General features: G+C 44.0%; 1 protein-coding gene, 1 long non-coding RNA gene and 1 pseudogene across 2 annotated transcripts; all 3 read left to right on the top strand.

Annotated features, from left to right (window-relative positions):
- Positions 1 to 2,784: 2,784 nt before the first annotated feature.
- Positions 2,785 to 4,514, top strand: LOC112241124 (zinc finger protein 239). Its single transcript, XM_042317685.1, has 2 exons — positions 2,785 to 3,278; positions 3,478 to 4,514. Exons 1-2 carry the CDS (start codon positions 2,900 to 2,902, stop codon positions 4,251 to 4,253), a joined length of 1,155 nt encoding a protein of 384 aa, XP_042173619.1. The 5' UTR covers positions 2,785 to 2,899; the 3' UTR covers positions 4,254 to 4,514.
- A 1,423-nt stretch (positions 4,515 to 5,937) lies between these two features.
- On the top strand, positions 5,938 to 6,892 carry LOC121845778. Its single transcript, XR_006082773.1, has 2 exons — positions 5,938 to 6,036; positions 6,128 to 6,892. It is a non-coding gene; the product is annotated as an uncharacterized LOC121845778 (long non-coding RNA).
- Positions 6,893 to 19,877: 12,985 nt separating this feature from the next.
- LOC121845781 lies at positions 19,878 to 23,198 on the top strand (annotated as a pseudogene).
- Positions 23,199 to 23,301: the final 103 nt, after the last annotated feature.

The raw sequence follows: 23,301 nt of genomic DNA, 5'->3' as shown, positions 1-23,301 counted from the left end.
CTGCTGTCTTCTTCTTCTACTACAGGTCATCTAAAGTGTATGGACTTCCTGCTGTCTTCTTCTACTACAGGTCATCTAAAGTGTATGGACTTCCTGCTGTCTTCTTCTTCTACTACAGGTCATCTAAAGTGTATGGACTTCCTGCTGTCTTCTTCTTCTACTACAGGTCATCTAAAGTGTATGGACTTCCTGCTGTCTTCTTCTACTACAGGTCATCTAAAGTGTATGGACTTCCTGCTGTCTTCTTCTACTACAGGTCATCTAAAGTGTATGGACTTCCTGCTGTCTTCTTCTTCTACTACAGGTCATCTAAAGTGTATGGACTTCCTGCTGTCTTCTACTACAGGTCATCTAAAGTGTATGGACTTCCTGCTCTCTTCTTCTTCTACTACAGGTCATCTAAAGTGTATGGACTTCCTGCTGTCTTCTTCTTCTACTACAGGTCATCTAAATTGTATGGACTTCCTGCTCTCTTCTTCTACTACAGGTCATCTAAAGTGTATGGACTTCCTGCTGTCTTCTTCTTCTACTACAGGTCATCTAAAGTGTATGGACTTCCTGCTGTCTTCTACTACAGGTCATCTAAATTGTATGGACTTCCTGCTGTCTTCTACTACAGGTCATCTAAAGTGTATGGACTTCCTGCTGTCTTCTTCTACTACAGGTCATCTAAAGTGTATGGACTTCCTGCTGTCTTCTTCTACTACAGGTCATCTAAAGTGTATGGACTTCCTGCTGTCTTCTTCTACTACAGGTCATCTAAAGTGTATGGACTTCCTGCTGTCTTCTACTACTACAGGTCATCTAAATTGTATGGACTTCCTGCTGTCTTCTTCTTCCTGCTGTCTACAGGTCATCTAAAGTGTATGGACTTCCTGCTGTCTTCTTCTTCTACTACAGGTCATCTAAAGTGTATGGACTTCCTGCTGTCTTCTTCTTCTACTACAGGTCATCTAAAGTGTATGGACTTCCTGCTGTCTTCTACTACAGGTCATCTAAAGTGTATGGACTTCCTGCTGTCTTCTTCTTCTACTACAGGTCATCTAAAGTGTATGGACTTCCTGCTGTCTTCTTCTACTACAGGTCATCTAAAGTGTATGGACTTCCTGCTGTCTTCTTCTTCTACTACAGGTCATCTAAAGTGTATGGACTTCCTGCTGTCTTCTACTACAGGTCATCTAAAGTGTATGGACTTCCTGCTGTCTTCTTCTTCTACTACAGGTCATCTAAAGTGTATGGACTTCCTGCTGTCTTCTTCTACTACAGGTCATCTAAAGTGTATGGACTTCCTGCTGTCTTCTTCTACTACAGGTCATCTAAAGTGTATGGACTTCCTGCTGTCTTCTACTACAGGTCATCTAAAGTGTATGGACTTCCTGCTCTCTTCTTCTTCTACTACAGGTCATCTAAAGTGTATGGACTTCCTGCTGTCTTCTTCTACTACAGGTCATCTAAAGTGTATGGACTTCCTGCTGTCTTCTTCTTCTACTACAGGTCATCTAAAGTGTATGGACTTCCTGCTGTCTTCTTCTTCTACTACAGGTCATCTAAAGTGTATGGACTTCCTGCTGTCTCTTCTACTACAGGTCATCTAAAGTGTATGGACTTCCTGCTGTCTTCTTCTTCTACTACAGGTCATCTAAAGTGTATGGACTTCCTGCTGTCTTCTTCTTCTACTACAGGTCATCTAAAGTGTATGGACTTCCTGCTGTCTTCTTCTACTACAGGTCATCTAAAGTGTATGGACTTCCTGCTGTCTTCTACTACAGGTCATCTAAAGTGTATGGACTTCCTGCTGTCTTCTACTACAGGTCATCTAAAGTGTATGGACTTCCTGCTGTCTTCTTCTACTACAGGTCATCTAAAGTGTATGGACTTCCTGCTACTACAGGTCATCTAAAGTGTATGGACTTCCTGCTCTTCTTCTTCTACTACAGGTCATCTAAAGTGTATGGACTTCCTGCTGTCTTCTTCTACTACAGGTCATCTAAAGTGTATGGACTTCCTGCTGTCTTCTTCTACTACAGGTCATCTAAAGTGTATGGACTTCCTGCTGTCTTCTTCTACTACAGGTCATCTAAATTGTATGGACTTCCTGCTGTCTTCTACTACAGGTCATCTAAATTGTATGGACTTCCTGCTGTCTTCTACTACAGGTCATCTAAAGTGTATGGACTTCCTGCTGTCTTCTTCTACTACAGGTCATCTAAAGTGTATGGACTTCCTGCTGTCTTCTTCTACTACAGGTCATCTAAAGTGTATGGACTTCCTGCTGTCTTCTTCTACTACAGGTCATCTAAAGTGTATGGACTTCCTGCTGTCTTCTACTACAGGTCATCTAAAGTGTATGGACTTCCTGCTGTCTTCTTCTACTACAGGTCATCTAAAGTGTATGGACTTCCTGCTGTCTTCTACTACTACAGGTCATCTAAAGTGTATGGACTTCCTGCTGTCTTCTTCTAGTACAGGTCATCTAAAGTGTATGGACTTCCTGCTGTCTTCTTCTACTACAGGTCATCTAAAGTGTATGGACTTCCTGCTGTCTTCTACTACTACAGGTCATCTAAAGTGTATGGACTTCCTGCTGTCTTCTTCTACTACAGGTCATCTAAAGTGTATGGACTTCCTGCTGTCTTCTTTTTCTACTACAGGTCATCTAAATTGTATGGACTTCCTGCTGTCTTCTTCTTCTACTACAGGTCATCTAAAGTGTGTAGACTTCCTGCTGTCTTCTACTACAGGTCATCTAAAGTGTATGGACTTCCTGCTGTCTTCTACTACAGGTCATCTAAAGTGTATGGACTTCCTGCTGTCTTCTACTACAGGTCATCTAAAGTGTATGGACTTCCTGCTGTCTTGCCATTGACTGCATTGTTGTTGTTCCCACCAGCAGGACAACATGAGTGGAGAGAAGGAAGCATTGATGGAAGAAATCGAACAGAGTTTACACCCTCTAACGGAGGATCATTTACGACACCTGTGTGAACGTTGTGGAATAGATGGCCCCCAAGTTAAAGGAAAGAACCATCGCTCGTTGCGACGTAAAATCATGGAAGAAATGTGGGAAAACGCAGATTCTTTGAAATCGGAGGAGCAGGGAATGTCTTGGTTACTCCGACTGAAAGATGACATCAGAAAAATACAGGAAGAATCTAGTGTGGCACCCATGAGTCCCAGCCAGTCTGATGATGATGATAATGATACAGACTGCGATGAAGAATGGAACGTGGAGGACAACGATGGAGATTCAGATTCGATGTCATCAAGTAGGAACAATGGTGTGTATAGACTACAATCTGCTTTTGTAACAGTTCATTGATTGGTCAATATTTATTCATTGACCCGTATTTGCTCAACGTAACAATTCAGTGTTGTATAGCAGCTCATCTGTGTTGGATGGGGAAGATACTTCAACACTAGGTCATTAAGTACTTTGGTACATGTGAGGAACCTTAACTTCATGTCTTTGTTTCACAGGGGACAACCCTAACGGTCGCTCGCTCAGTGGGAGGGTCTTATCATCTGGGAAGGCTCCAGGGTTGAAAGTGATCCAGCGCCCTTACAGCTGTGATGTATGTGAGAAAAGTTTCCCACATTTAGGAGACCTAAAGAGACACCAGAGAATACACACAGGAGAGAAACCATATGGCTGTGATCAATGTGGGAAGAGTTTTCGTCAGCCAGGGCAACTGACGAAACACAAGCTAACACACACTGGAGAGAAATCTTATCGCTGTGATCAATGTGGGAAGAGTTTTGCTCGAGCTGATACCAGGACTGAACACAAGCGAACACACACAGGAAGGAAATCTTATGTCTGTGATCAATGTGGGAAGGGTTTCACTACCTTAGGAGCACTGACTATACACCAGAGAATACACACAGGAGAGAAACCATATGTCTGCGCTGTATGTGAAAAGAGTTTTCGTCAGTCAGGACAACTGACTATACACAAGCGAACACACACGGGAGAGAAACCATATAACTGTGATCAATGTGAGAAGAGTTTTGCCGAAGCTGGTTCCCTGACTGAACACAGACGAACACATACAGGAGAGAAACCATATGTCTGTGATCAATGTGGGAAGAGTTTCACTACCTTAGGAACACTGACTATACACCAGAGAATTCACACAGGAGAGAAACCTTTTGTTTGTGCTATATGTGGAAAGAGTTTCCGTCAAACGGTACAACTGACAAGGCACAAGAGAACACACGCGGGAGAGAAATCTTACAGAAGCTTTGATCAATGAGGGGATTCGATCATCTCGCCTGGGTTGCACACAAACTCACACAAACTCACAGTTGAAGATGCATCAGCGAACACACTGGAGAGAGACATTACAGATGTGTGGTCTGCTGTGAGTTTTTAGTTTATTAGGATCCCCATTAGCTACAGGATTTTGGATCCCCATTCTTCATGGTTTTGGTACCGTGATGAAACTCAGTGGTGTGTCTGGTGGGGTATCTGCAGTCTATTCGGGAAAGTATTCAGACCCTGGGGGAGAAGGACCTTGGTCAGGTCGGTGACCAAGAACGCAATGGTCACCCTGACAGAGCTCCACAGTTCCTCTGTGGAGATGGGAGAACCTTCTAGAAGGACAACCATCTCTGCAGCACTCCACCAATCTGGCCTTTATGGTAGAGTGTCCAGACAGAAGCCACTCCTCAGTAAAAGGCACATGACAGCCCGCTTAGAGTTTGCAAAAGGCACTTGAAGGACTCTTAGACTATGAGAAATCAGCATCATGCTGTGGGGATGTTTTTCAGCAGCAGGGACTGGGAAACTAGTCAGGTTTGAGGGAAAGATGAATGGAAAAAGTACAGAGAGATCCTTGATGAAAACCTGCTCAGGACCTCAGCCTGGGGCGATGGTTTACCTTCCAACAGGACAATTACCCTAAGCATACAGCCAAGAAGTGGCTTCGGGACAAGTCTCTGAATGTCCTTGAGTGGCCCAGCCAGAGACCGGACTTGAACCCGATCTAACATCCCTGGAGAGACCTTAAAATAGCTGTGCAGCGACGCACCCCATCCAACCTGACAGAGCTTGAGAGGATCTGCAGATAAGAATGGGGGAAACTCTCCAAATACAGGTTAGCGTCATACCCAAGAAAACCCAAGGCTGTAATCACTGCCAAAGGTGCTTCAACAAAGTACTCATTAAAGGGTCTGAATACTTATGTAAATGTGATGTCAGATTTTCTTTTTTTTTTGTATAAATTTGCAACAATTTTGGAGAAAAAAATCTGGGTTTTTGTCATTATGGGGTATTGTGATGTCATTATGGGGTATTCTGATGTCATTATGGGGTATGTGTAGATTGATGATGGGAAACAATTGAATCCATTTTAGAATAAGGCTGTAACATAACAGAATGTGGAATAAATCAAGGGGTTTGAATACTTTCTGAAGGCACTTTGTCTGTTCTGAAGTGTATACAAATACAATATACAAGTGGTTAGGTATTTTCAACACACAAATATTTCTTAAGACAAGACGTAGTCCATTTCTCTTCAACCGTAAAAGACTATCAACCATGTTGTTGATGTTAGTTATATGTGTGTGTAGTTAAAGGGCAAGGCGTGCTGTTTTGTTTTGAGACAGCTTTGCTAGGTCTTTCTTTTCTGCACCTGACCATATTACCAGACAGTCCTCAAGATGGGACAAGACCAGAGTCTGGACAACTAGTACAGTTGATCTTTGTGTCAGAACACAGAACATATTTTTTTATAACAGACAATACCCCTCCCCATCTTCACAACAACCTAGTCAACAACCTAGTCTAACAGTTGACCATGATAACTTCACCTCATCTAAACAACAACTTAGTCAATATGACCTGACCATGTTAACTTATCCTCATCTAAACAACAACTTAGTCAATATGACCTGACCATGATAACTTCACCTCATCTAAACAACAACTTAGTCAATATGACCTGACCATGTTAACTTCTCCCCATCTAAACAACAACTTAGTCAATATGACCTGACCATGATATTCACACCCCATCTTCACATGCACAACCCCAGGTGAGGTTTAGGTCTAAGAGAATGGTTGGAACCAAATACAATATGACCTGACCATGATATTCACACCCCATCTTCACATGCACAACCCTAGGTGAGGTTTAGGTCTAAGAGAATGGTTGGAACCAAATACAATATGACTAGACCATGATAACTTCACCTCATAAACAACAACTTAGTCAATATGACCTGACCATGATATTCACACCCCATCTTCACATGCACAACCCCAGGTGAGGTTTAGGTCTCAGAGATGGTTGGAACCAAATACAATTTGACCTGACCATGATATTCACACCCCATCTTCACATGCACAACCCCAGGTGAGGTTTAGGTCTCAGAGATGGTTGGAACCAAATACAATATGCTTTTAGATGTATTTACACCCAGTTTATTCTGTAAGTCCTTTTGCTAAGAGTCTCTGTGAGCTCCCATGGCTGTAGATACTGATGTGTAGAGTCTGCAGTCATCAGCATACATAGTAATTTTAGCTTCTTGTAAGACAAATGGCAAATAATTTGTAAAAATAGAGAAGAGTAAGGTGTGTTGGTTTGATGACATGTTGAGGGTTTCACACTCTGTGGGGTTATATTTACTTTACCACCTACTGTTAGTGCTTTCATCTTAAGATGGCTGAGAGACCGTCACTTTAAAAACGGGCTCGTATTGTCAATTAAAATGTTATAATGTAGAATGTTTTGCCAATGTTATAGGTAGAGTTTTCATGTTGGAATTCAATGTTATATGTAGAGTTTTCATGTAATTCAATGTAATTAAAATTGAACGCATATGTGTTTGTAGTTAATACATGCCAATGTATTTAGGTTTTTAATGAGAATAAATACGAAGCTCCAATGAACCTTGGCATTATTTTTTCCAACTTATTCCTCTGAGAACAACTAAAAATGCATTTTTTATTTTTTTAACCTAAAGTAAGATTAGCTACACGAAACATCATCGACGTAGACACACAATAGTTTTGTATCTCCTATTGGGGAAAGACTAATGAACGGGCTGCACAGTCACTATGGGAGCTGTCTAGAGCGCCCGTTAAATTGTGCATACAAGCAATTCTTTTTTTAAACTCTGCAAACGGTTAAACTCAAACTCGTGAGATAAAACTTCTATGTATAGTGGGTAACATAATACTATCATCCTACATTGAAATGTTGATTTATTTGTACATATTAGATTATTTTATATTTCGCCGTCTTCCTTGATGTTTTGATCCAAATGGACAGCATACGTTACGACTACATTACGCAAGCTCACGTTTTGACCGCATCCGTTACGACTACATTACGCAAGCTCACGTTTTGACCGCATCAAATGGAAGGCATACGTTACGACTACATTACGCAAGCTCACGTTTTGACCGCATCAAATGGAAGGTATACGTCACATCGAATTTAGCTTAATTAGACTTTTTTTTTTTTTACCTCAGATTGGTGCTGTTAATGTAAAAGTTTATAGTTATCGCGATGACACAATCGATGGCTTCATAAAACAGATCAATATCTTTGGTTCTGGTCCGCTTGGCGGTTGCAGGACTTAGAACGCTGCTGTCAATTTCAAACTCAAATGGCATGAATAATGCGGGACACTGTATAAACTATCACTCAAATACAGTGCCTTCAGAAAGTATTCAGACCCCTTGACTTTTTCCACATTTTGTTACATTACAGCTGTATTCTAAAATGGATTAAATCGTTTTTTTCCTCATCAATCTACACACAATACCCCATAATGACATCACAATGCCCCATAATGACATCACAATGCCCCATAATGACAAAGCAAAACCTGTTTTTTCGACATTTTTGCTACTTTCTTTAAAAAAAAAAAAACGGAAATATCACATTTACATAAGTATTCAGACCCTTTACTCAGTACTTTTGTTGAAGCACCTTTGGCAGCGATCACAGCATCGAGTCTTGGGTGTGATGCTACAAGCTTGGCACACCTGTATTTGGGGAGTTTCTCCCCATTCTTCTCTGCGGAAGGGCTTGGTTTTTGCTCTGACATGCACTGCCAACTGTAGGGCCTTATATAGACAGGTGTGTGCCTTTCCAAATCATGTCCAATCAATTGAATTTACCACAGGTGGACTCCAATCAAGTTGTAAAAACATCTCAAGGATGATCAATGGAAACAGGACGCACCAGAGCTCAATTCTGAGTCTCATAGCAACGGGTCTGAATACTTATGTAAATAAGATATATCTGTTTACAAAAATGTCTAAAAACCTGTTTTTGCTTTGTCATTATGGGGTACTGTGTGTAGATTGCAGATTTATTTTCTTTAATCCATTTTTGAACAAGGCTGTAATGTAATAAAATGTGGGAAAAGTCAATAGGTCTGAATACTTTCCGCACTGTACTTTCCCAACCCTTGTCGGTTTTGATATCTCAAGTCAAATTAAACAAGTTAAATACCAAAGCAACTTATTTGTTTCCTCCCCCCATTTCGGGCAGCCTTCCAGAATCTCCATCCGACATTCTAGAATTTAGATCACTGTCTTCCACTAATTATCTTCTAACCAGTGATGTGAAAGTTCTTCTCAGATTCCGTGTGGCTATTGAGTAGTGCTAGTTTGATTTCAAGGTGATGTTGATCGGAGTGATGAACAAAAAAGTGTAGCGGTTACACATATCGTGATGTTCGACCCACTTGAATCAAAACGCAACACATTGAAATGTGTCCTGCCTGTCTTCTCCAGGTTGTCCTCTAACCAGTGATGTAAAAAATATCCAGTTACCATGTGAGTAGGGAGGTAACTGAGAACCCAATGACCACTCTGACAGAACTACAGAATTCCTTTGCTGGGATGGGAGAACCTGACAGAAGGACAACAGTCTCTACAGCACTTCAACTAGTCTGGGCTTTATGGGAGAATGGCTAGATTGAAGTACTCCTGAAGATGGAAGCCACTCCTGAGAAAAATGAAAAAGTTACATGACAGCAGGCCATAAATTTTGTCTGATGAGACAAAAATATAACTCTTCAGCCTGAATGCAAGCGTTATTTCTCGAGAAAACCAGGCATAGCTCATCCATCGTGTAACACCATCCATACCTTGATGCATGGTGGTGGCAGGATCATGCTACGGGGATGATTTTCAGTAGCAGGGACTGGAAGATTGGCAAGGATAGAGGGACAATGAATTGAGCCACATCCTTGATGAGAACCTGCTTCAGAGTGCAAACGACCTTCGGCTGGGGTGGAGATTTACGTTCCAACAGGACAACGACCCAAGCATACAGAAATGCTGGAATGGCTTCAGAACAAGAATGTAAAATAATGTAAAAGTCCTTGAGTAGCCCAGCCTAAAATCCCATTGAAAATCAGTGGAAAGACTTGAAGATTGCTGTCCACGTCGTGCCCCATCTAACTTAACTGAGCTTGAGAAGATATGCAAGCAAGAAAATCCTCAAATCCAGATGTGCAAAGCTGATACAGACATACCCAAGACGACACAAAGCTGATATACACATACCCAAGACGACTCAAAGCTCATCCAGACATACCCAAGATGACTCAAAGCTGATCCAGACATACCCAAGACGACTCAAAGCTGATCCAGACATACCCAAGACGACTCAAAGCTGATCCAGACATACTCAAGACGACTCAAAGCTGATCCAGACATACCCAAGACGACTCAAAGCTGATCCAGACATACTCAAGACGACTCAAAGCTGATACAGACATACCTAAGACGACTCAAAGCTGATATACACATACCCAAGACAACTCAAAGCTGATCGACATACCCTAGACGACTCAAAGCTGATCCAGACATACCCAAGACGACTCAAAGCTGATATACACATACCCAAGACAACTCAAAGCTGATCCAGACATACCCAAGACGACTCAAAACTGATCCAGACATACCCAAGACGACTCAAAACTGATCCAGACATACCCAAGACGACTCAAAGCTGTAATCACCACCAAAGGTGCTTCTACAAAGCATTGACCCTGGGGTTTGAATACTTATGCATTTCCTATTTCAATTTCAATAATTTAGCTAAAATCGCTAAAAACATGTTTTCACTTTGTCATGATGGGTGTAGATGGGTGAGGCAAACATATATTGAATCCATTTTTGTAAGACAACTAAATAAGTAAAGGGGTGTGAATACTTTCTGAAGGCACTGTATATGTATAGAATAGATAGTAGATTTTTTCCTACCCGTTCTAATAAATCGATACTCGATTGCTCTAGCCTGAATGCCTTCAACGCCAGTCAAAGCGGAAGTTGCCATCCTGCTAAATATGGTAGCTGAACTTGTGCTCGTACCAGCCTTTAAGCAAGGTATCCTCCTCTGAATTCCCCGAAATACATTACAGGGGCCACAGATCCGGGTGTCTTGTGAGAGTCCTTCGGCGAGTGGGTAAACCGCCTCTACCATTCGTCCTACTGACGAACGTGCAATCATTGGAGGATAAACTGGATGCGCTCCGTTCGAGACTATCCTACCAACGGGACATTAAAAACTGTAATATCTTACACTTCACTAAGTCGTGGCTGAATGACGACATGGATAATATACAGTTGGCTGGATTTTCCGTGCATCTTATTTGTCAATAACAGCTGGTGCGCGATCTCTGATTTTAAGGACGTCTCAAAGTTTTGCTCGACTGAGGTAGAGTACCTCATGATAAGCTGTAGACGACACTGTTTACCAAGAGTTTTCATTTCAAGTTTTTTTTGTAGCTGTCTATTTACCACCACAAACCGTCGCTGTCACTAAATACCGCACTCAATGAGCTGTAAATGTATGTGTGCGTGGTGCGTGCGTGCGTGCGTGCGTGCGTGCGTGTTTGTGAATGTGTCAGTGTTTTTATCTGTGTGTGTACGTGTACCATGTGTGCGTGTGTGTGTGAAAGTGTGTGCGTTTATAAGTGTGTGTGTGTGTGTGTGTGTGTTGTGTGCGTGATGCTGTCATTGCTGCGTCCGTGTTCACGTGCCCTAAGCAAACAAGGAAACGCTCATCCAGGATTGGTTCTCCTTGTGGTCGGGGACTTTAACAACAGGGAAACTCAAATCTGTTTGACTTCATTTATACCAGCATGTCACATGTTCAACCAGAGGGGGGGGGGTGGGACTCTAGACCACCTTTACTCCACACAGAGACCTACACAAAGTTCTCCCTTGCCCTCCATTGGGCAAATCTGACCATAATTCTATCCTACTAAAGCAGGAAGTACCAGTGACTCGCTTCCATACGGAAGTGGTAAGATGACGCATGTGCAAAGCTACAGGACTGTTTTGCTAACACCGATTGGAATATGTTCCGGGATTCACCCGATGGCATCGAGGAGTATACCACATCAGTCACCGGCTTCATCAATAAGTGCATCGTTGACGTCATCCCCATAGTGACCGTACGTACATATCCCAACCAGAAGCCATGGATTACAGGGAACAACCACATGAGATAAAGGCTAGAGCTGCCGCTTTCAAGGAGCTGGACACTAATCCAGACACTTATAAGAAATCCCGCTATTCCCTCTGATGAACCACCACATGAAGAAGCACCTCCTCGTCCACACTGGCGGCAGGCCACAGGACATTGTGCTGCCCTAAGTGTTCCAGGCTATAGTTTAGGCAAAGCGTCTATACAGGACTAAGATTATCCTACTACACCGGCTCTGACGCTCGTATTACCAAGGGAAGCCCATCTGCGAGCTGCCCAGTAACACGAGCCTACCAGACGAGCTAAATGACTTCTATGTGCGCTTCGAGGCAAGCAACACTGAAGCATGCATGAGAGCACCAGCTGTTCCGGATGACTGTGATCACGCTCTCTGTAGCCAATATCAGTAAGACCTTTAAACAGTTTAACATTCACAAGGCCGCAAGGCCAGACGAATTACCAGGACGTGTACTCAGAGCATGCGCTGACAAACTGGCAAGTGTCTTCACTTCCTGTTCCTGACCGAGTCTGTACCTCCACATTTCAAGCAGACCACTATAGTCCCTGTGCCCAAGAGCACCAAGGTAACCTGCCTAAATCACTACCAACCCGTAGCACCCACGTCTGTAGCTTTGAAAGGATTGCCCCAACAGATCCACAGATGACACAATCTCTATTGCTCTCCACACTGCCCTTTCACAACCTGGACAAAAGGAACACCTACAGCTCAGTATTGAACACCATGATGATCCTCAAAGCTCATTGCTAAGGACCTTGGAACTAAACACCTCCTCTGCAACTGGATCCTGAACTTCCTGATGGGCCGCCCACAGGTGGTAGGTTGTTGCTTACCCTTATCTTCCACGCTGAACCTCAACATGGTAGACTCTCAGGGTTGCGTGCTTAGTGCCCTTCTGTACTCCTTGTTCACCCACGATTGAGTGGCCAAGCACGACTCCAACACCATCATTAAGTTTGCCGACGGCACAATGGTGGTAGGCCTGATCAACGACGAGACAGCCGATAGGGATGAGGTCAGAGACCTGCATCCGACCGCAATATACTACAGAGGTTGGCGCTTACAGGACCTCTATACTAGGCTTGTATCAGAGGAAGGTCTTAAATATTGTCAAAGACTCCAGCCACTTCAAGTCAGACTTTTCTCTGCTGCTGCATGGCAAGCGGTACCAGAGCACCAAGTCCAGGTCCAAAAGGCTCCTTAACAGCTTCTAACCCCCAAGGCATTAGACTGCTGAACAGCTTCTACCCTCCAAGCCATTAGACTGCTGAACAGCTTCTACCCCCAAGCCATAAGACTCCTGAACAGCTTCTACCCCCAAGCCATTAGACTCCTGAACAGCTTCTACCCCCAAGCCATTAGACTCCCGAACAGCTTCTACCCTCCAAGCCATAAGACTCCTGAACAGCTTCTACCCCCAAGGCATTAGACTGCTGAACAGCTTCTACCCCCAAGATCCATTAGACTCCCAACAGCTTCTACCCCAAGCCATTAGACTCCTGAACAGCTTCTACCCCCAAGCCATTAGACTTGCCTGAACAGCTTCTGACCCTGAAGCCATTAGACTCCCGAACAGCTTCACCCCTCTTGACTCCTGAACCCCCCCAAGCCATTAGGCTCCTGAACAGGCTTCTACCCCCAAGCCATTAGGCTCCTGAACAGCTTCTACCCCCAAGGCCATAAGACTCCTGAACAGCTTCTACCCCCAAGCCATTAGACTCCCGAACAGCTTCTACCCCCAAGCCATTAGACTCCTGAACAGCTTCTACCCCCAAGCCATTCGGCTCCTGAACAGCTTCTACCCTCCAAGCCATAAGACTGCTGAACAGCTTCTACCCTCCAAGCCATAAGACTGCTGAACAGCTTCTACCCTCCAAGCCATAAGACTGCTGAACAGCTTCTACCCCCAAGCCATAAGACTGCTGAACAGCTTCTACCCCCAAGCCATAAGACTGCTGAACAGCTTCTACCCTCCAAGCCATAAGACTGCTGAACAGCTTCTACCCTCCAAGCCATAAGACTCCCGAACAGCTTCTACCCCCCCAAGCCATTAGACTGCTGAACAGCTTCTACCCCCAAGCCATAAGACTGCTGAACAGCTTCTACCCTCCAAGCCATAAGACTGCTGAACAGCTTCTACCTTCCAAACCATAAGACTCCTGAACAGTTCATCAAACTACTACCCGGACTATTTGCTTGAACCCCCTTTTTTTTGTGCTGCTGCTCCTCGCTGTTTATTATCGATGCATTAGTCACTTTACTCCTACCTGCATGTACATATTACCTCGACTAACCTGTTTATTATCGATGCATTAGTCACTTTACTCCTACCTGCATGTACATATTACCTCGACTAACCTGTTTATTATCGATGCATTAGTCACTTTACTCCTACCTGCATGTACATATTACCTCGACTAACCTGTTTATTATCGATGCATTAGTCACTTTACTCAAATCAAATCAAATCAAATCAAATTTTATTTGTCACATACACATGGTTAGCAGATGTTAATGCGAGTGTAGCGAAATGCTTGTGCTTCTAGTTCCGACAATGCAGTAATAACGAGCAAGTAATCTAACTAACAATTCCAAAAAAAAAAAAAAACTACTGTCATACACAGTGTAAGGGGATAAAGAATATGTACATAAGGATATATGAATGAGTGATGGTACAGAGCAGCATAGGCAAGATACAGTAGATGATATCGAGTACAGTAGATGATATCGAGTACAGTATATACATATGAGATAAGTATGTAAACCAAGTGGCATAGTTAAAGTGGCTAGTGATACATGTATTACATAAGGATGCAGTCGATGATATAGAGTACAGTATCAACGTATGCATATGAGATGAACAATGTAGGGTAAGTAACATTATATAAGGTAGCATTGTTTAAAGTGGCTAGTGATATATTTACATCATTTCCCATCAATTCCCATGATTAAAGTGGCTGGAGTAGAGTCAGTGTCATTGACAGTGTGTTGGCAGTAGCCACTCAATGTTAGTGGTGGCTGTTTAACAGTCTGATGGCCTTGAGATAGAAGCTGTTTTTCAGTCTCTCGGTCCCAGCTTTGATGCACCTGTACTGACCTCGCCTTCTGGATGACAGCGGGGTGAACAGGCAGTGGCTCGGGTGGTTGATGTCCTTGATGATCTTTATGGCCTTCCTGTAGCATCGGGTGGTGTAGGTGTCCTGGAGGGCAGGTAGTTTGCCCCGGTGATGCGTTGTGCAGACCTCACTACCCTCTGGAGAGCCTTACGGTTGAGGGCGGTGCAGTTGCCATACCAGGCGGTGATACAGCCCGCCAGGATGCTCTCGATTGTGCATCTGTAGAAGTTTGTGAGTGCTTTTGGTGACAAGCCAATTTCTTCAGCCTCCTGAGGTTGAAGAGGCGCTGCTGCGCCTTCCTCACGATGCTGTCTGTGTGAGTGGACCAATTCAGTTTGTCTGTGATGTGTATGCCGAGGAACTTAAAACTTGCTACCCTCTCCACTACTGTTCCATCGATGTGGATGGGGGTGTTCCCTCTGCTGTTTCCTGAAGTCCACAATCATCTCCTTAGTTTTGTTGACGTTGAGTGTGAGGTTATTTTCCTGACACCACACTCCGAGGGCCCTCACCTCCTCCCTGTAGGCCGTCTCGTCGTTGTTGGTAATCAAGCCTACCACTGTTGTGTCGTCCGCAAACTTGATGATTGAGTTGGAGGCGTGCATGGCCACGCAGTCGTGGGTGAACAGGGAGTACAGGAGAGGGCTCAGAACGCACCCTTGTGGGGCCCCAGTGTTGAGGATCAGCGGGGAGGAGATGTTGTTGCCTACCCTCACCACCTGGGGGCGGCCCGTCAGGAAGTCCAGTACCCAGTTGCACAGGGCGGGGTCGAGACCCAGGGTCTCGAGCTTGATGACGAGCTTGGAGGGTACTATGGTGTTGAATGCCGAGCTGTAGTCGATGAACAGCATTCTCACATAGGTATTCCTCTTGTCCAGATGGGTTAGGGCAGTGTGCAGTGTGGTTGAGATTGCATCGTCTGTGGACCTATTTGGGCGGTAAGCAAATTGGAGTGGGTCAAGGGTGTCAGGTAGGGTGGAGGTGATATGGTCCTTGACTAGTCTCTCAAAGCACTTCATGATGACGGATGTGAGTGCTACGGGGCGGTAGTCGTTTAGCTCAGTTACCTTAGCTTTCTTGGGAACAGGAACAATGGTGGCCCTCTTGAAGCATGTGGGAACAGCAGACTGGTATAGGGATTGATTGAATATGTCCGTAAACACACCGGCCAGCTGGTCTGCGCATGCTCTGAGGGCGCGGCTGGGGATGCCGTCTGGGCCTGCAGCCTTGCGAGGGTTAACACGTTTAAATGTCTTACTCACTTCGGCTGCAGTGAAGGAGAGACCGCATGTTTCCGTTGCAGGCCGTGTCAGTGGCACTGTATTGTCCTCAAAGCGGGCAAAAAGTTATTTAGTCTGCCTGGGAGCAAGACATCCTGGTCCGTGACTGGGCTGGGTTTCTTCCTGTAGTCCGTGATTGACTGTAGACCCTGCCACATACCTCTTGTGTCTGAGCCGTTGAATTGAGATTCTACTTTGTCTCTGTACTGGCGCTTAGCTTGTTTGATAGCCTTGCGGAGGGAATAGCTGCACTGTTTGTATTCAGTCATGTTACCAGACACCTTGCCCTGATTAAAAGCAGTGGTTCGTGCCTTCAGTTTCACACGAATGCTGCCATCAATCCACGGTTTCTGGTTAGGGAATGTTTTAATCGTTGCTATGGGAACGACATCTTCAACGCACGTTCTAATGAACTCGCACACCGTATCAGCGTATTCGTCAATGTTGTTGTCTGACGCAATACGAAACATCTCCCAGTCCACGTGATGGAAGCAGTCTTGGAGTGTGGAGTCAGCTTGGTCGGACCAGCGTTGGACAGACCTCAGCGTGGGAGCTTCTTGTTTTAGTTTCTGTCTGTAGGCAGGGATCAACAAAATGGAGTCGTGGTCAGCTTTTCCGAATGGGGGCGGGGCAGGGCCTTATATGCGTCGCGGAAGTTAGAGTAACAATGATCCAGGGTCTTTCCACCCCTGGTTGCGCAATCGATATGCTGATAAAATTTAGGGAGTCTTGTTTTCAGATTAGCCTTGTTAAAATCCCCAGCTACAATGAATGCAGCCTCCGGATAAATCGTTTCCAGTTTGCAGAGAGTTAAATAAGGTTCGTTCAGAGCCATCGATGTGTCTGCTTGGGGGATATATACGGCTGTGATTATAATCGAAGAGAATTCTCTTGGTAGATAATGCAGTCTACATTTGATTGTGAGGAATTCTAAATCAGGTGAACAGAAGGATTTGAGTTCCTGTATGTTTCTTTCATCACACCATGTCACGTTAGTCATAAGGCATACGCCCCCGCCCCTCTTCTTACCAGAAAGATGTTTGTTTCTGTCGGCACGATGCGTGGAGAAACCCGCTGGCTGCACCGCTTCGGATTGCGTCTCTCCAGTTAGCCATGTTTCCGTGAAGCAAAGAACGTTACAGTCTCTGATGTCCCTCTGGAATGCTACCCTTGCTCGGATTTCATCAACCTTGTTGTCAAGAGACTGGACATTGGCAAGAAGAATGCTAGGGAGTGGTGCACGATGTGCCCGTCTCCGGAGTCTGACCAGAAGACCGCTTCGTTTCCCTCTTTTTCTGAGTCGTTTTTTTTTTTTTTTTGGTCGCTGCATGTGATCCACTCGGTTACACTGGTTGTAAGGCAGAACACAGGATCCGCATCGCGAAAAACATATTCTTGGTCGTACTGATGGTGAGTTGACGCTGATCTTATATTCAGTAGTTCTTCTCGGCTGTATGTAAAGAAACCTAAGATGACCTGGGGTACTAGTGTATGAAATAACACGTAAAAAAACAAAAAACTGCATAGTTTCCTAGGAACGCGAAGCGAGGAGGCCATCTCTGTCGGCGCCGGAAGTAATGTACTCCTACCTGCATGTACATATTACCTCGACTAACCTGTTTATTATCGATGCATTAGTCACTTTACTCCTACCTGCAGGTACATATTACCTCAACTAACCTGTTTATTATCGATGCATTAGTCACTTTACTCCTACCTGCAGGTACATATTACCTCGACTAACCTGTTTATTATCGATGCATTAGTCACTTTACTCCTACCTGCATGTACATATTACCTCGACTAACCTGTTTATTATCATGCATTAGTCACTTTACTCCTACCTGCATGTACATAACCCTGTTTATTATCGATGCATTAGTCACTTTACTCCTACCTGCATGTACATATTACCTCGACTAACCTGTTTATTATCGATGCATTAGTCACTTTTCTCCTACCTGCAGGTACATATTACCTCGACTAACCCGAGCAGACATTGAAAGTCCCTTTGAGCATGGTGAAGTTATTAATCACACTTTGGATGGTGTACTTAAATGAAACTCTTAACCATTTTTTAGAGTTTTAAGCATTTTAACCAGGAGCTCTAGAAAGAGTTGTCATAGTGGCCACACAAGCAGCCCGTGCGTTCGCCCTCCCTACAACATTTTTCTATTTTCTTCTTCTTCTTCTGGAGAAGGTGTCTCAAGATGACATTTTCACGATTTCACTAATATCTTCAAAGTCAATAAATCATCGCAGTTAAAAAAAAAAAAAACTGATTTTAAGTAGAAAAACAAGTTGACATTCATACTGTTGCTGCTTCCTGTAATTAAAGTGTAAAAAACACCGGTTTTAAATGTCCAAATTCATCATCAATATGCTGAAATTAGTTGTGATATGTTGAAGACCAAGACATACAAATTACTCCCAACAAACACGTGTCACTCTTGTGCTCAGATTACTTGTATTTTGTTACTACACAATTCAAATCAAATTTTATTTGTCACATACACATGGTTAGCAGATGTTAATGCGAGTGTAGCGACATGCTTGTGCTTCTAGTTACGACCATGCAGTAATAGCCAACGATTAATCTAACAATTTCACAACAACTACCTTTTACACACAAGTGTAAAGGAATGAATAAGAATATGTACATGTACAGATAGGCACAGGCAAGATGCAGTAGATAGAGTACAGTAAATACATATGAGATGGGTAATGTAGGGTATGTAAACATTATATAAAGTGGCATTGTTTAAAGTGGCTAGTGGTACATGTATTACATAAAGATGGCAAGATGCAGTAGATGGTATCGAGTACAGTATATACATATGAGATGAGTAATGTAGGGTATGTAAACATTATATAAAGTGGCATTGTTTAAAATGACTAGTGATACATTTATTACATCAATTTTTCCAGTATTACTTAACAAAATACAAGTATCTTAACTCCTCACACATCATTTACCAAGTGGTCACTCCAGACTGAAATTAATTAGCCTTTTCTAATGTAATCTATAGTGTGCAGAAATGAATCACTCGCATCAATAATGTATTGAAATCAATGAAACTGGGACAATAGCCGTGGCAGCACCTACCATTTGCTCTCTTCTAAAAGACAAACCAACACAATCTTGGGTATACTACATGTATACCTGTTGGTAGATGAGAACCTCATACCGAGCCATTTACCTGTTGATGGATGAGAACCTCATACCGAGCCATTTATCCTGTTGAGGGATGAGAACCTCATACCCAGCCTTACTGTATATTAATACTGTGTTGTGATGTATCATTATTCTATTACAGGTGTATGGACTTCCTGCTCTCTTCTTCTACTACAGGTCATCTAAAGTGTATGGACTTCCTGCTCTCTTCTTCTACAGGTCATCTAAAGTGTATGGACTTCCTGCTCTCTTCTTCTACAGGTCATCTAAAGGTCACTTCCTGCTCTCTTCTTCTACTCATCTAAAGTATGGACTTCCTGCTCTCTTCTTCTACTACAGGTCATCTAAAGTATGGACTTCCTGCTCTCTTCTTCTACTACAGGTCATCTAAAGTGTATGGACTTCCTGCTCTCTTCTTCTACAGGTCATCTAAAGTGTATGGACTTCCTGCTCTCTTCTTCTTCTACAGGTCATCTAAAGTGTATGGACTTCCTGCTCTCTTCTTCTTCTACAGGTCATCTAAAGTGTATGGACTTCCTGCTGTCTTGCCATTGACTGCATTGTTGTTGTTCCCACCAGCAGGACAATATGAGTGGAGAGAAGGAAACATTGATGGAAGAAATCGAACAGAGTTTACACCCTCTAACGGAGGATCATTTACGACACCTGTGTGACCGTTGTGGAATAGATGGCCCCCAAGTTAAAGGAAAGAACCATCGGTCGTTGCGACGTAAAATCATGGAGGAAATGTGGGAAAATGCAGATTCAGTCAAATCGGAGGAGCAGGGAATGTCTTGGTTACTCCAGCTGAAAGATGACATCAGAAAGATGCATGAAGAATCTAGTGTGGCACCCATGAGTTCCAGCCAGTCTGATGATGATGACGACGATGCTACAACCTGCGGTGAGGAATGGGACAAGGATTTGTTTCCTAGCAACGGGCTGGAGGCGGAGTCATCTCCAGAGAGGCATACCCCAGAGAGTTCCAGCCAGTCTGATGATGACGACGACGATGCTACAACCTGCGGTGAGGAATTGGACAAGGATTGGTTTCCTAGCAACGGGCTGGAGGCGGAGTCATCTCCAGAGAGGCATACCCCAGAGAGTTCCAGCCAGTCTGATGATGACGACGACGATGCTACAACCTGCGGTGAGGAATTGGACAAGGATTTGTTTCTAGCAACGGGCTGGAGGCGGAGTCATCTCCAGAGAGGCATACCCCAGAGAGTTCCAGCCAGTCTGATGATGACGACGACGATGCTACAACCTGCGGTGAGGAATTGGACAAGGATTGGTTTCCTAGCAACGGGCTGGAGGCGGAGTCATCTCCAGAGAGGCATACCCCAGAGAGTTCCAGCCAGTCTGATGATGACGAAACGGGTAAGAAGAATGGAGTCGCGGCAGGGGTCCATGTGGGTCAAGGGATGAAAATAGCAATGATAAAAAATAAAAAATACATTTTATAAATAGATCTCCGGGATGGAAGAGCGCTGTTAGTGTAAACGACTGAAACCAAATAAAATGTGTAGAAAAAAAGAATGGCGATAGATATTATACTTTTGAATAATAGGCTGTGATCTATGAAGAACATTGAAAGAGAAAAAGCTCCTAGACAATCGGGCCCTTTGATAGAGTTCTAATGTTTGAGCATAAGAATACAGCATTGGCCATGTCACAATGGGTAGAATTGTAGGAAATGATCTTAAAACGGCAACATGTTCTTTCAGTTCCATGGCAGTGTGTGTGTATATATGTTGTCACTGCCCAACTCCTATTGGTTGGTTGTGACTCAATACATCTGTATTGGTGGGTCAAGAAGCAAAAAAAAAACCTACAATCTGCTTCTGTAACAGTTCATTGATTGATCAATATTTATTAATTGACCCGTATTTGCTCAACGTAACAATTCAGTGTTGTATAGCAGCTCATCTGTGTTGGATGTGGAAGATACTTCAACACTGGGTCATTAAGTACTTTGGTACATGTGAGGAACCTTAACTTCATGTCTTTGTTTCACAGGGGACAACCCTAACGGTCGCTCGCTCAGTGGGAGGGTCTTATCATCTGGGAAGGCTCCAGGGTTGAAAGTGATCCAGCAACCTTATAGCTGTGATGTATGTGAGAAGAGTTTCACTCAATCAGGAAACCTACGAAGACACCAAACGGTACACACAGGAAAGAAATCTTACAGTTGTAATCATTGTGGGAAGAGTTTTGCTCAACCAGGAGCCCTGACTATTCACAAGCATGTACACACAGGAGAGAAACCTTACAGCTGTGATCAGTGTGGGAAAAGCTTTTCTCATCCAGGAGCCCTGACTATTCACAAGCGTGTACACACAGGAGAGAAACCTTACAGCTGTGATCAATGTGAGAAGAGCTGCAGAGATGCCACAGCCCTGAATGAACACATGCGTACTCACACAGGAGAGAAACCTTTTCACTGCCATGTCTGTGGAATTAGTTTTTCTTGACAAAGCAACCTGAATGTACACATGCGTACACACACAGGAGAGAAACCCTTCAGCTGTGACCAGTGTGGGAAGAGCTTCACTCGGTCAGGACTGCTGACTGAACACAAGAGAGAACACACTGGAGAGAAACCTTATAGCTGTAATCTATGTGGGAAGAGATTCGCTAAGTCAGGAAACCTGACGAGTCATCAGAAAACCCACACAGGCGGAGAGAAAAACGAGGCGGGTGGAGAGGGAACCCACACAGGAAAGATACAGGAAGAATCTACTGTGGCACCTATGAGGCCCAGCCAGTCTGATGATGATGATGATGCTGCAGACTGCGATGAAGAATGGGACATGGAAAACAAGGATCGGTGTCTTAGCAACGGGCTGGAGGCGGAGTCAGCTCCACAGAACCACACCCCAGAGCAGAGGCAGAGGGGTGTGAGTATTTTCCCAGAAAGTCTCAGCAGTATTTCCTTGATTCCTCTCATTCTCTGGACCTCCTGTTATAAATTAATTTGGAGGAGAAAGTCCAAGGAGGAACCTCAGGTAGTCTCCTTAATGCATTTTATAGCAGGAGGCCCAGAGAAGTGAGAGGAGTCAAGGAAATACTGCCGAGACTTGAGGTTTCTAAATGACTTGACCAGTAGGAGAGTGTTTCCTTCCTGATTTATACTGGGTCCCTTTTTGTGGTTTTCAGGACATGTCTCTCCCACCCGCCTCCCCTCTCCCCGAGTCCCCAGGTCCTGCCTCTCCCGCTGGCACATTACTACTGGGTTTGAAGAGGGTGTCTCTGCGGCTGGTTGACTGTAGGAAAACACTGGGGTTGAGTGGAACTATGAGAGGAGGAGAAGAGAAGGGATATGGAGATTCAGATTCGATGTTATCAAGTAGGAACAATGGTGTGTATTAGACTACAATCTGGTTCTGTAACAGTTCATTGATTGGTCAATATTTATTCATTGACCCATATTTGCTTAAGGTAACTATTCAGTGTTGTATAGCAGCTCATCTGTGTTGGATGGGGAAGATACTTCAACACTGGGTCATTAAGTACTTTGGTACATGTGAGGAACCTTAATTTCATGTCTTTGTTTCACAGGGGACAACCCTAACGGTCGCTCGCTCAGTGGGAGAGCCTTATCATCTGGAAAGGCTCCAGGGTTGAAAGTGATCCAGCGACCTTATAGCTGTGATGAATGTGAGAAGAGTTTCACTCATTTAGGAGACCTAAAGAGACACCAGAGAATACACACAGGAGAGAAACCATATGGCTGTGATCAATGTGGGAAGAGTTTCTGTACATCGGGACAACGGATTATACACAAGCGAACACACACTGGAGAGAAGCCTCATAGTTGTGATCAATGTGGAAAGGGCTTCACTCGGCCTAACTGCTTGGCTGCACACAAGCTAACGCACACAGGAGAGAAGCCCTACCTCTGCTCAGACTGTGGGAAGAGCTTCTATACACCAGCAAAGTTGAAAGAGCACGAGCGATCACACACAGGAGAGAACCCTACAGGTGTGGTCTGTGTGGGAAGAGCTTTTCTCATTCAGGATCCCTGACTATTCACAAGCGTGTACACACTGGAGAGAAACCTTACAGGTGGTCTGTGTGGGAAGAGCTTTTCTCATTCAGGATCCCTGACTATTCACAAGCGTGTACACACTGGAGAGAAACCTTACAGCTGTGGTCTGTGGAAGAGCTTTTTCATTCAGGATCCCTGAATAACACATGACACACTGGAAGAAACCTTTTCAGAAGATCTTTGCTGCAACACACCGGTGAG

Source organism: Oncorhynchus tshawytscha, unplaced genomic scaffold (genome assembly GCF_018296145.1).
Source record: "Oncorhynchus tshawytscha isolate Ot180627B unplaced genomic scaffold, Otsh_v2.0 Un_contig_3872_pilon_pilon, whole genome shotgun sequence".
NCBI lineage: Eukaryota > Metazoa > Chordata > Actinopteri > Salmoniformes > Salmonidae > Oncorhynchus > Oncorhynchus tshawytscha.
This window is presented reverse-complemented; position numbering and strand designations above follow the sequence as displayed.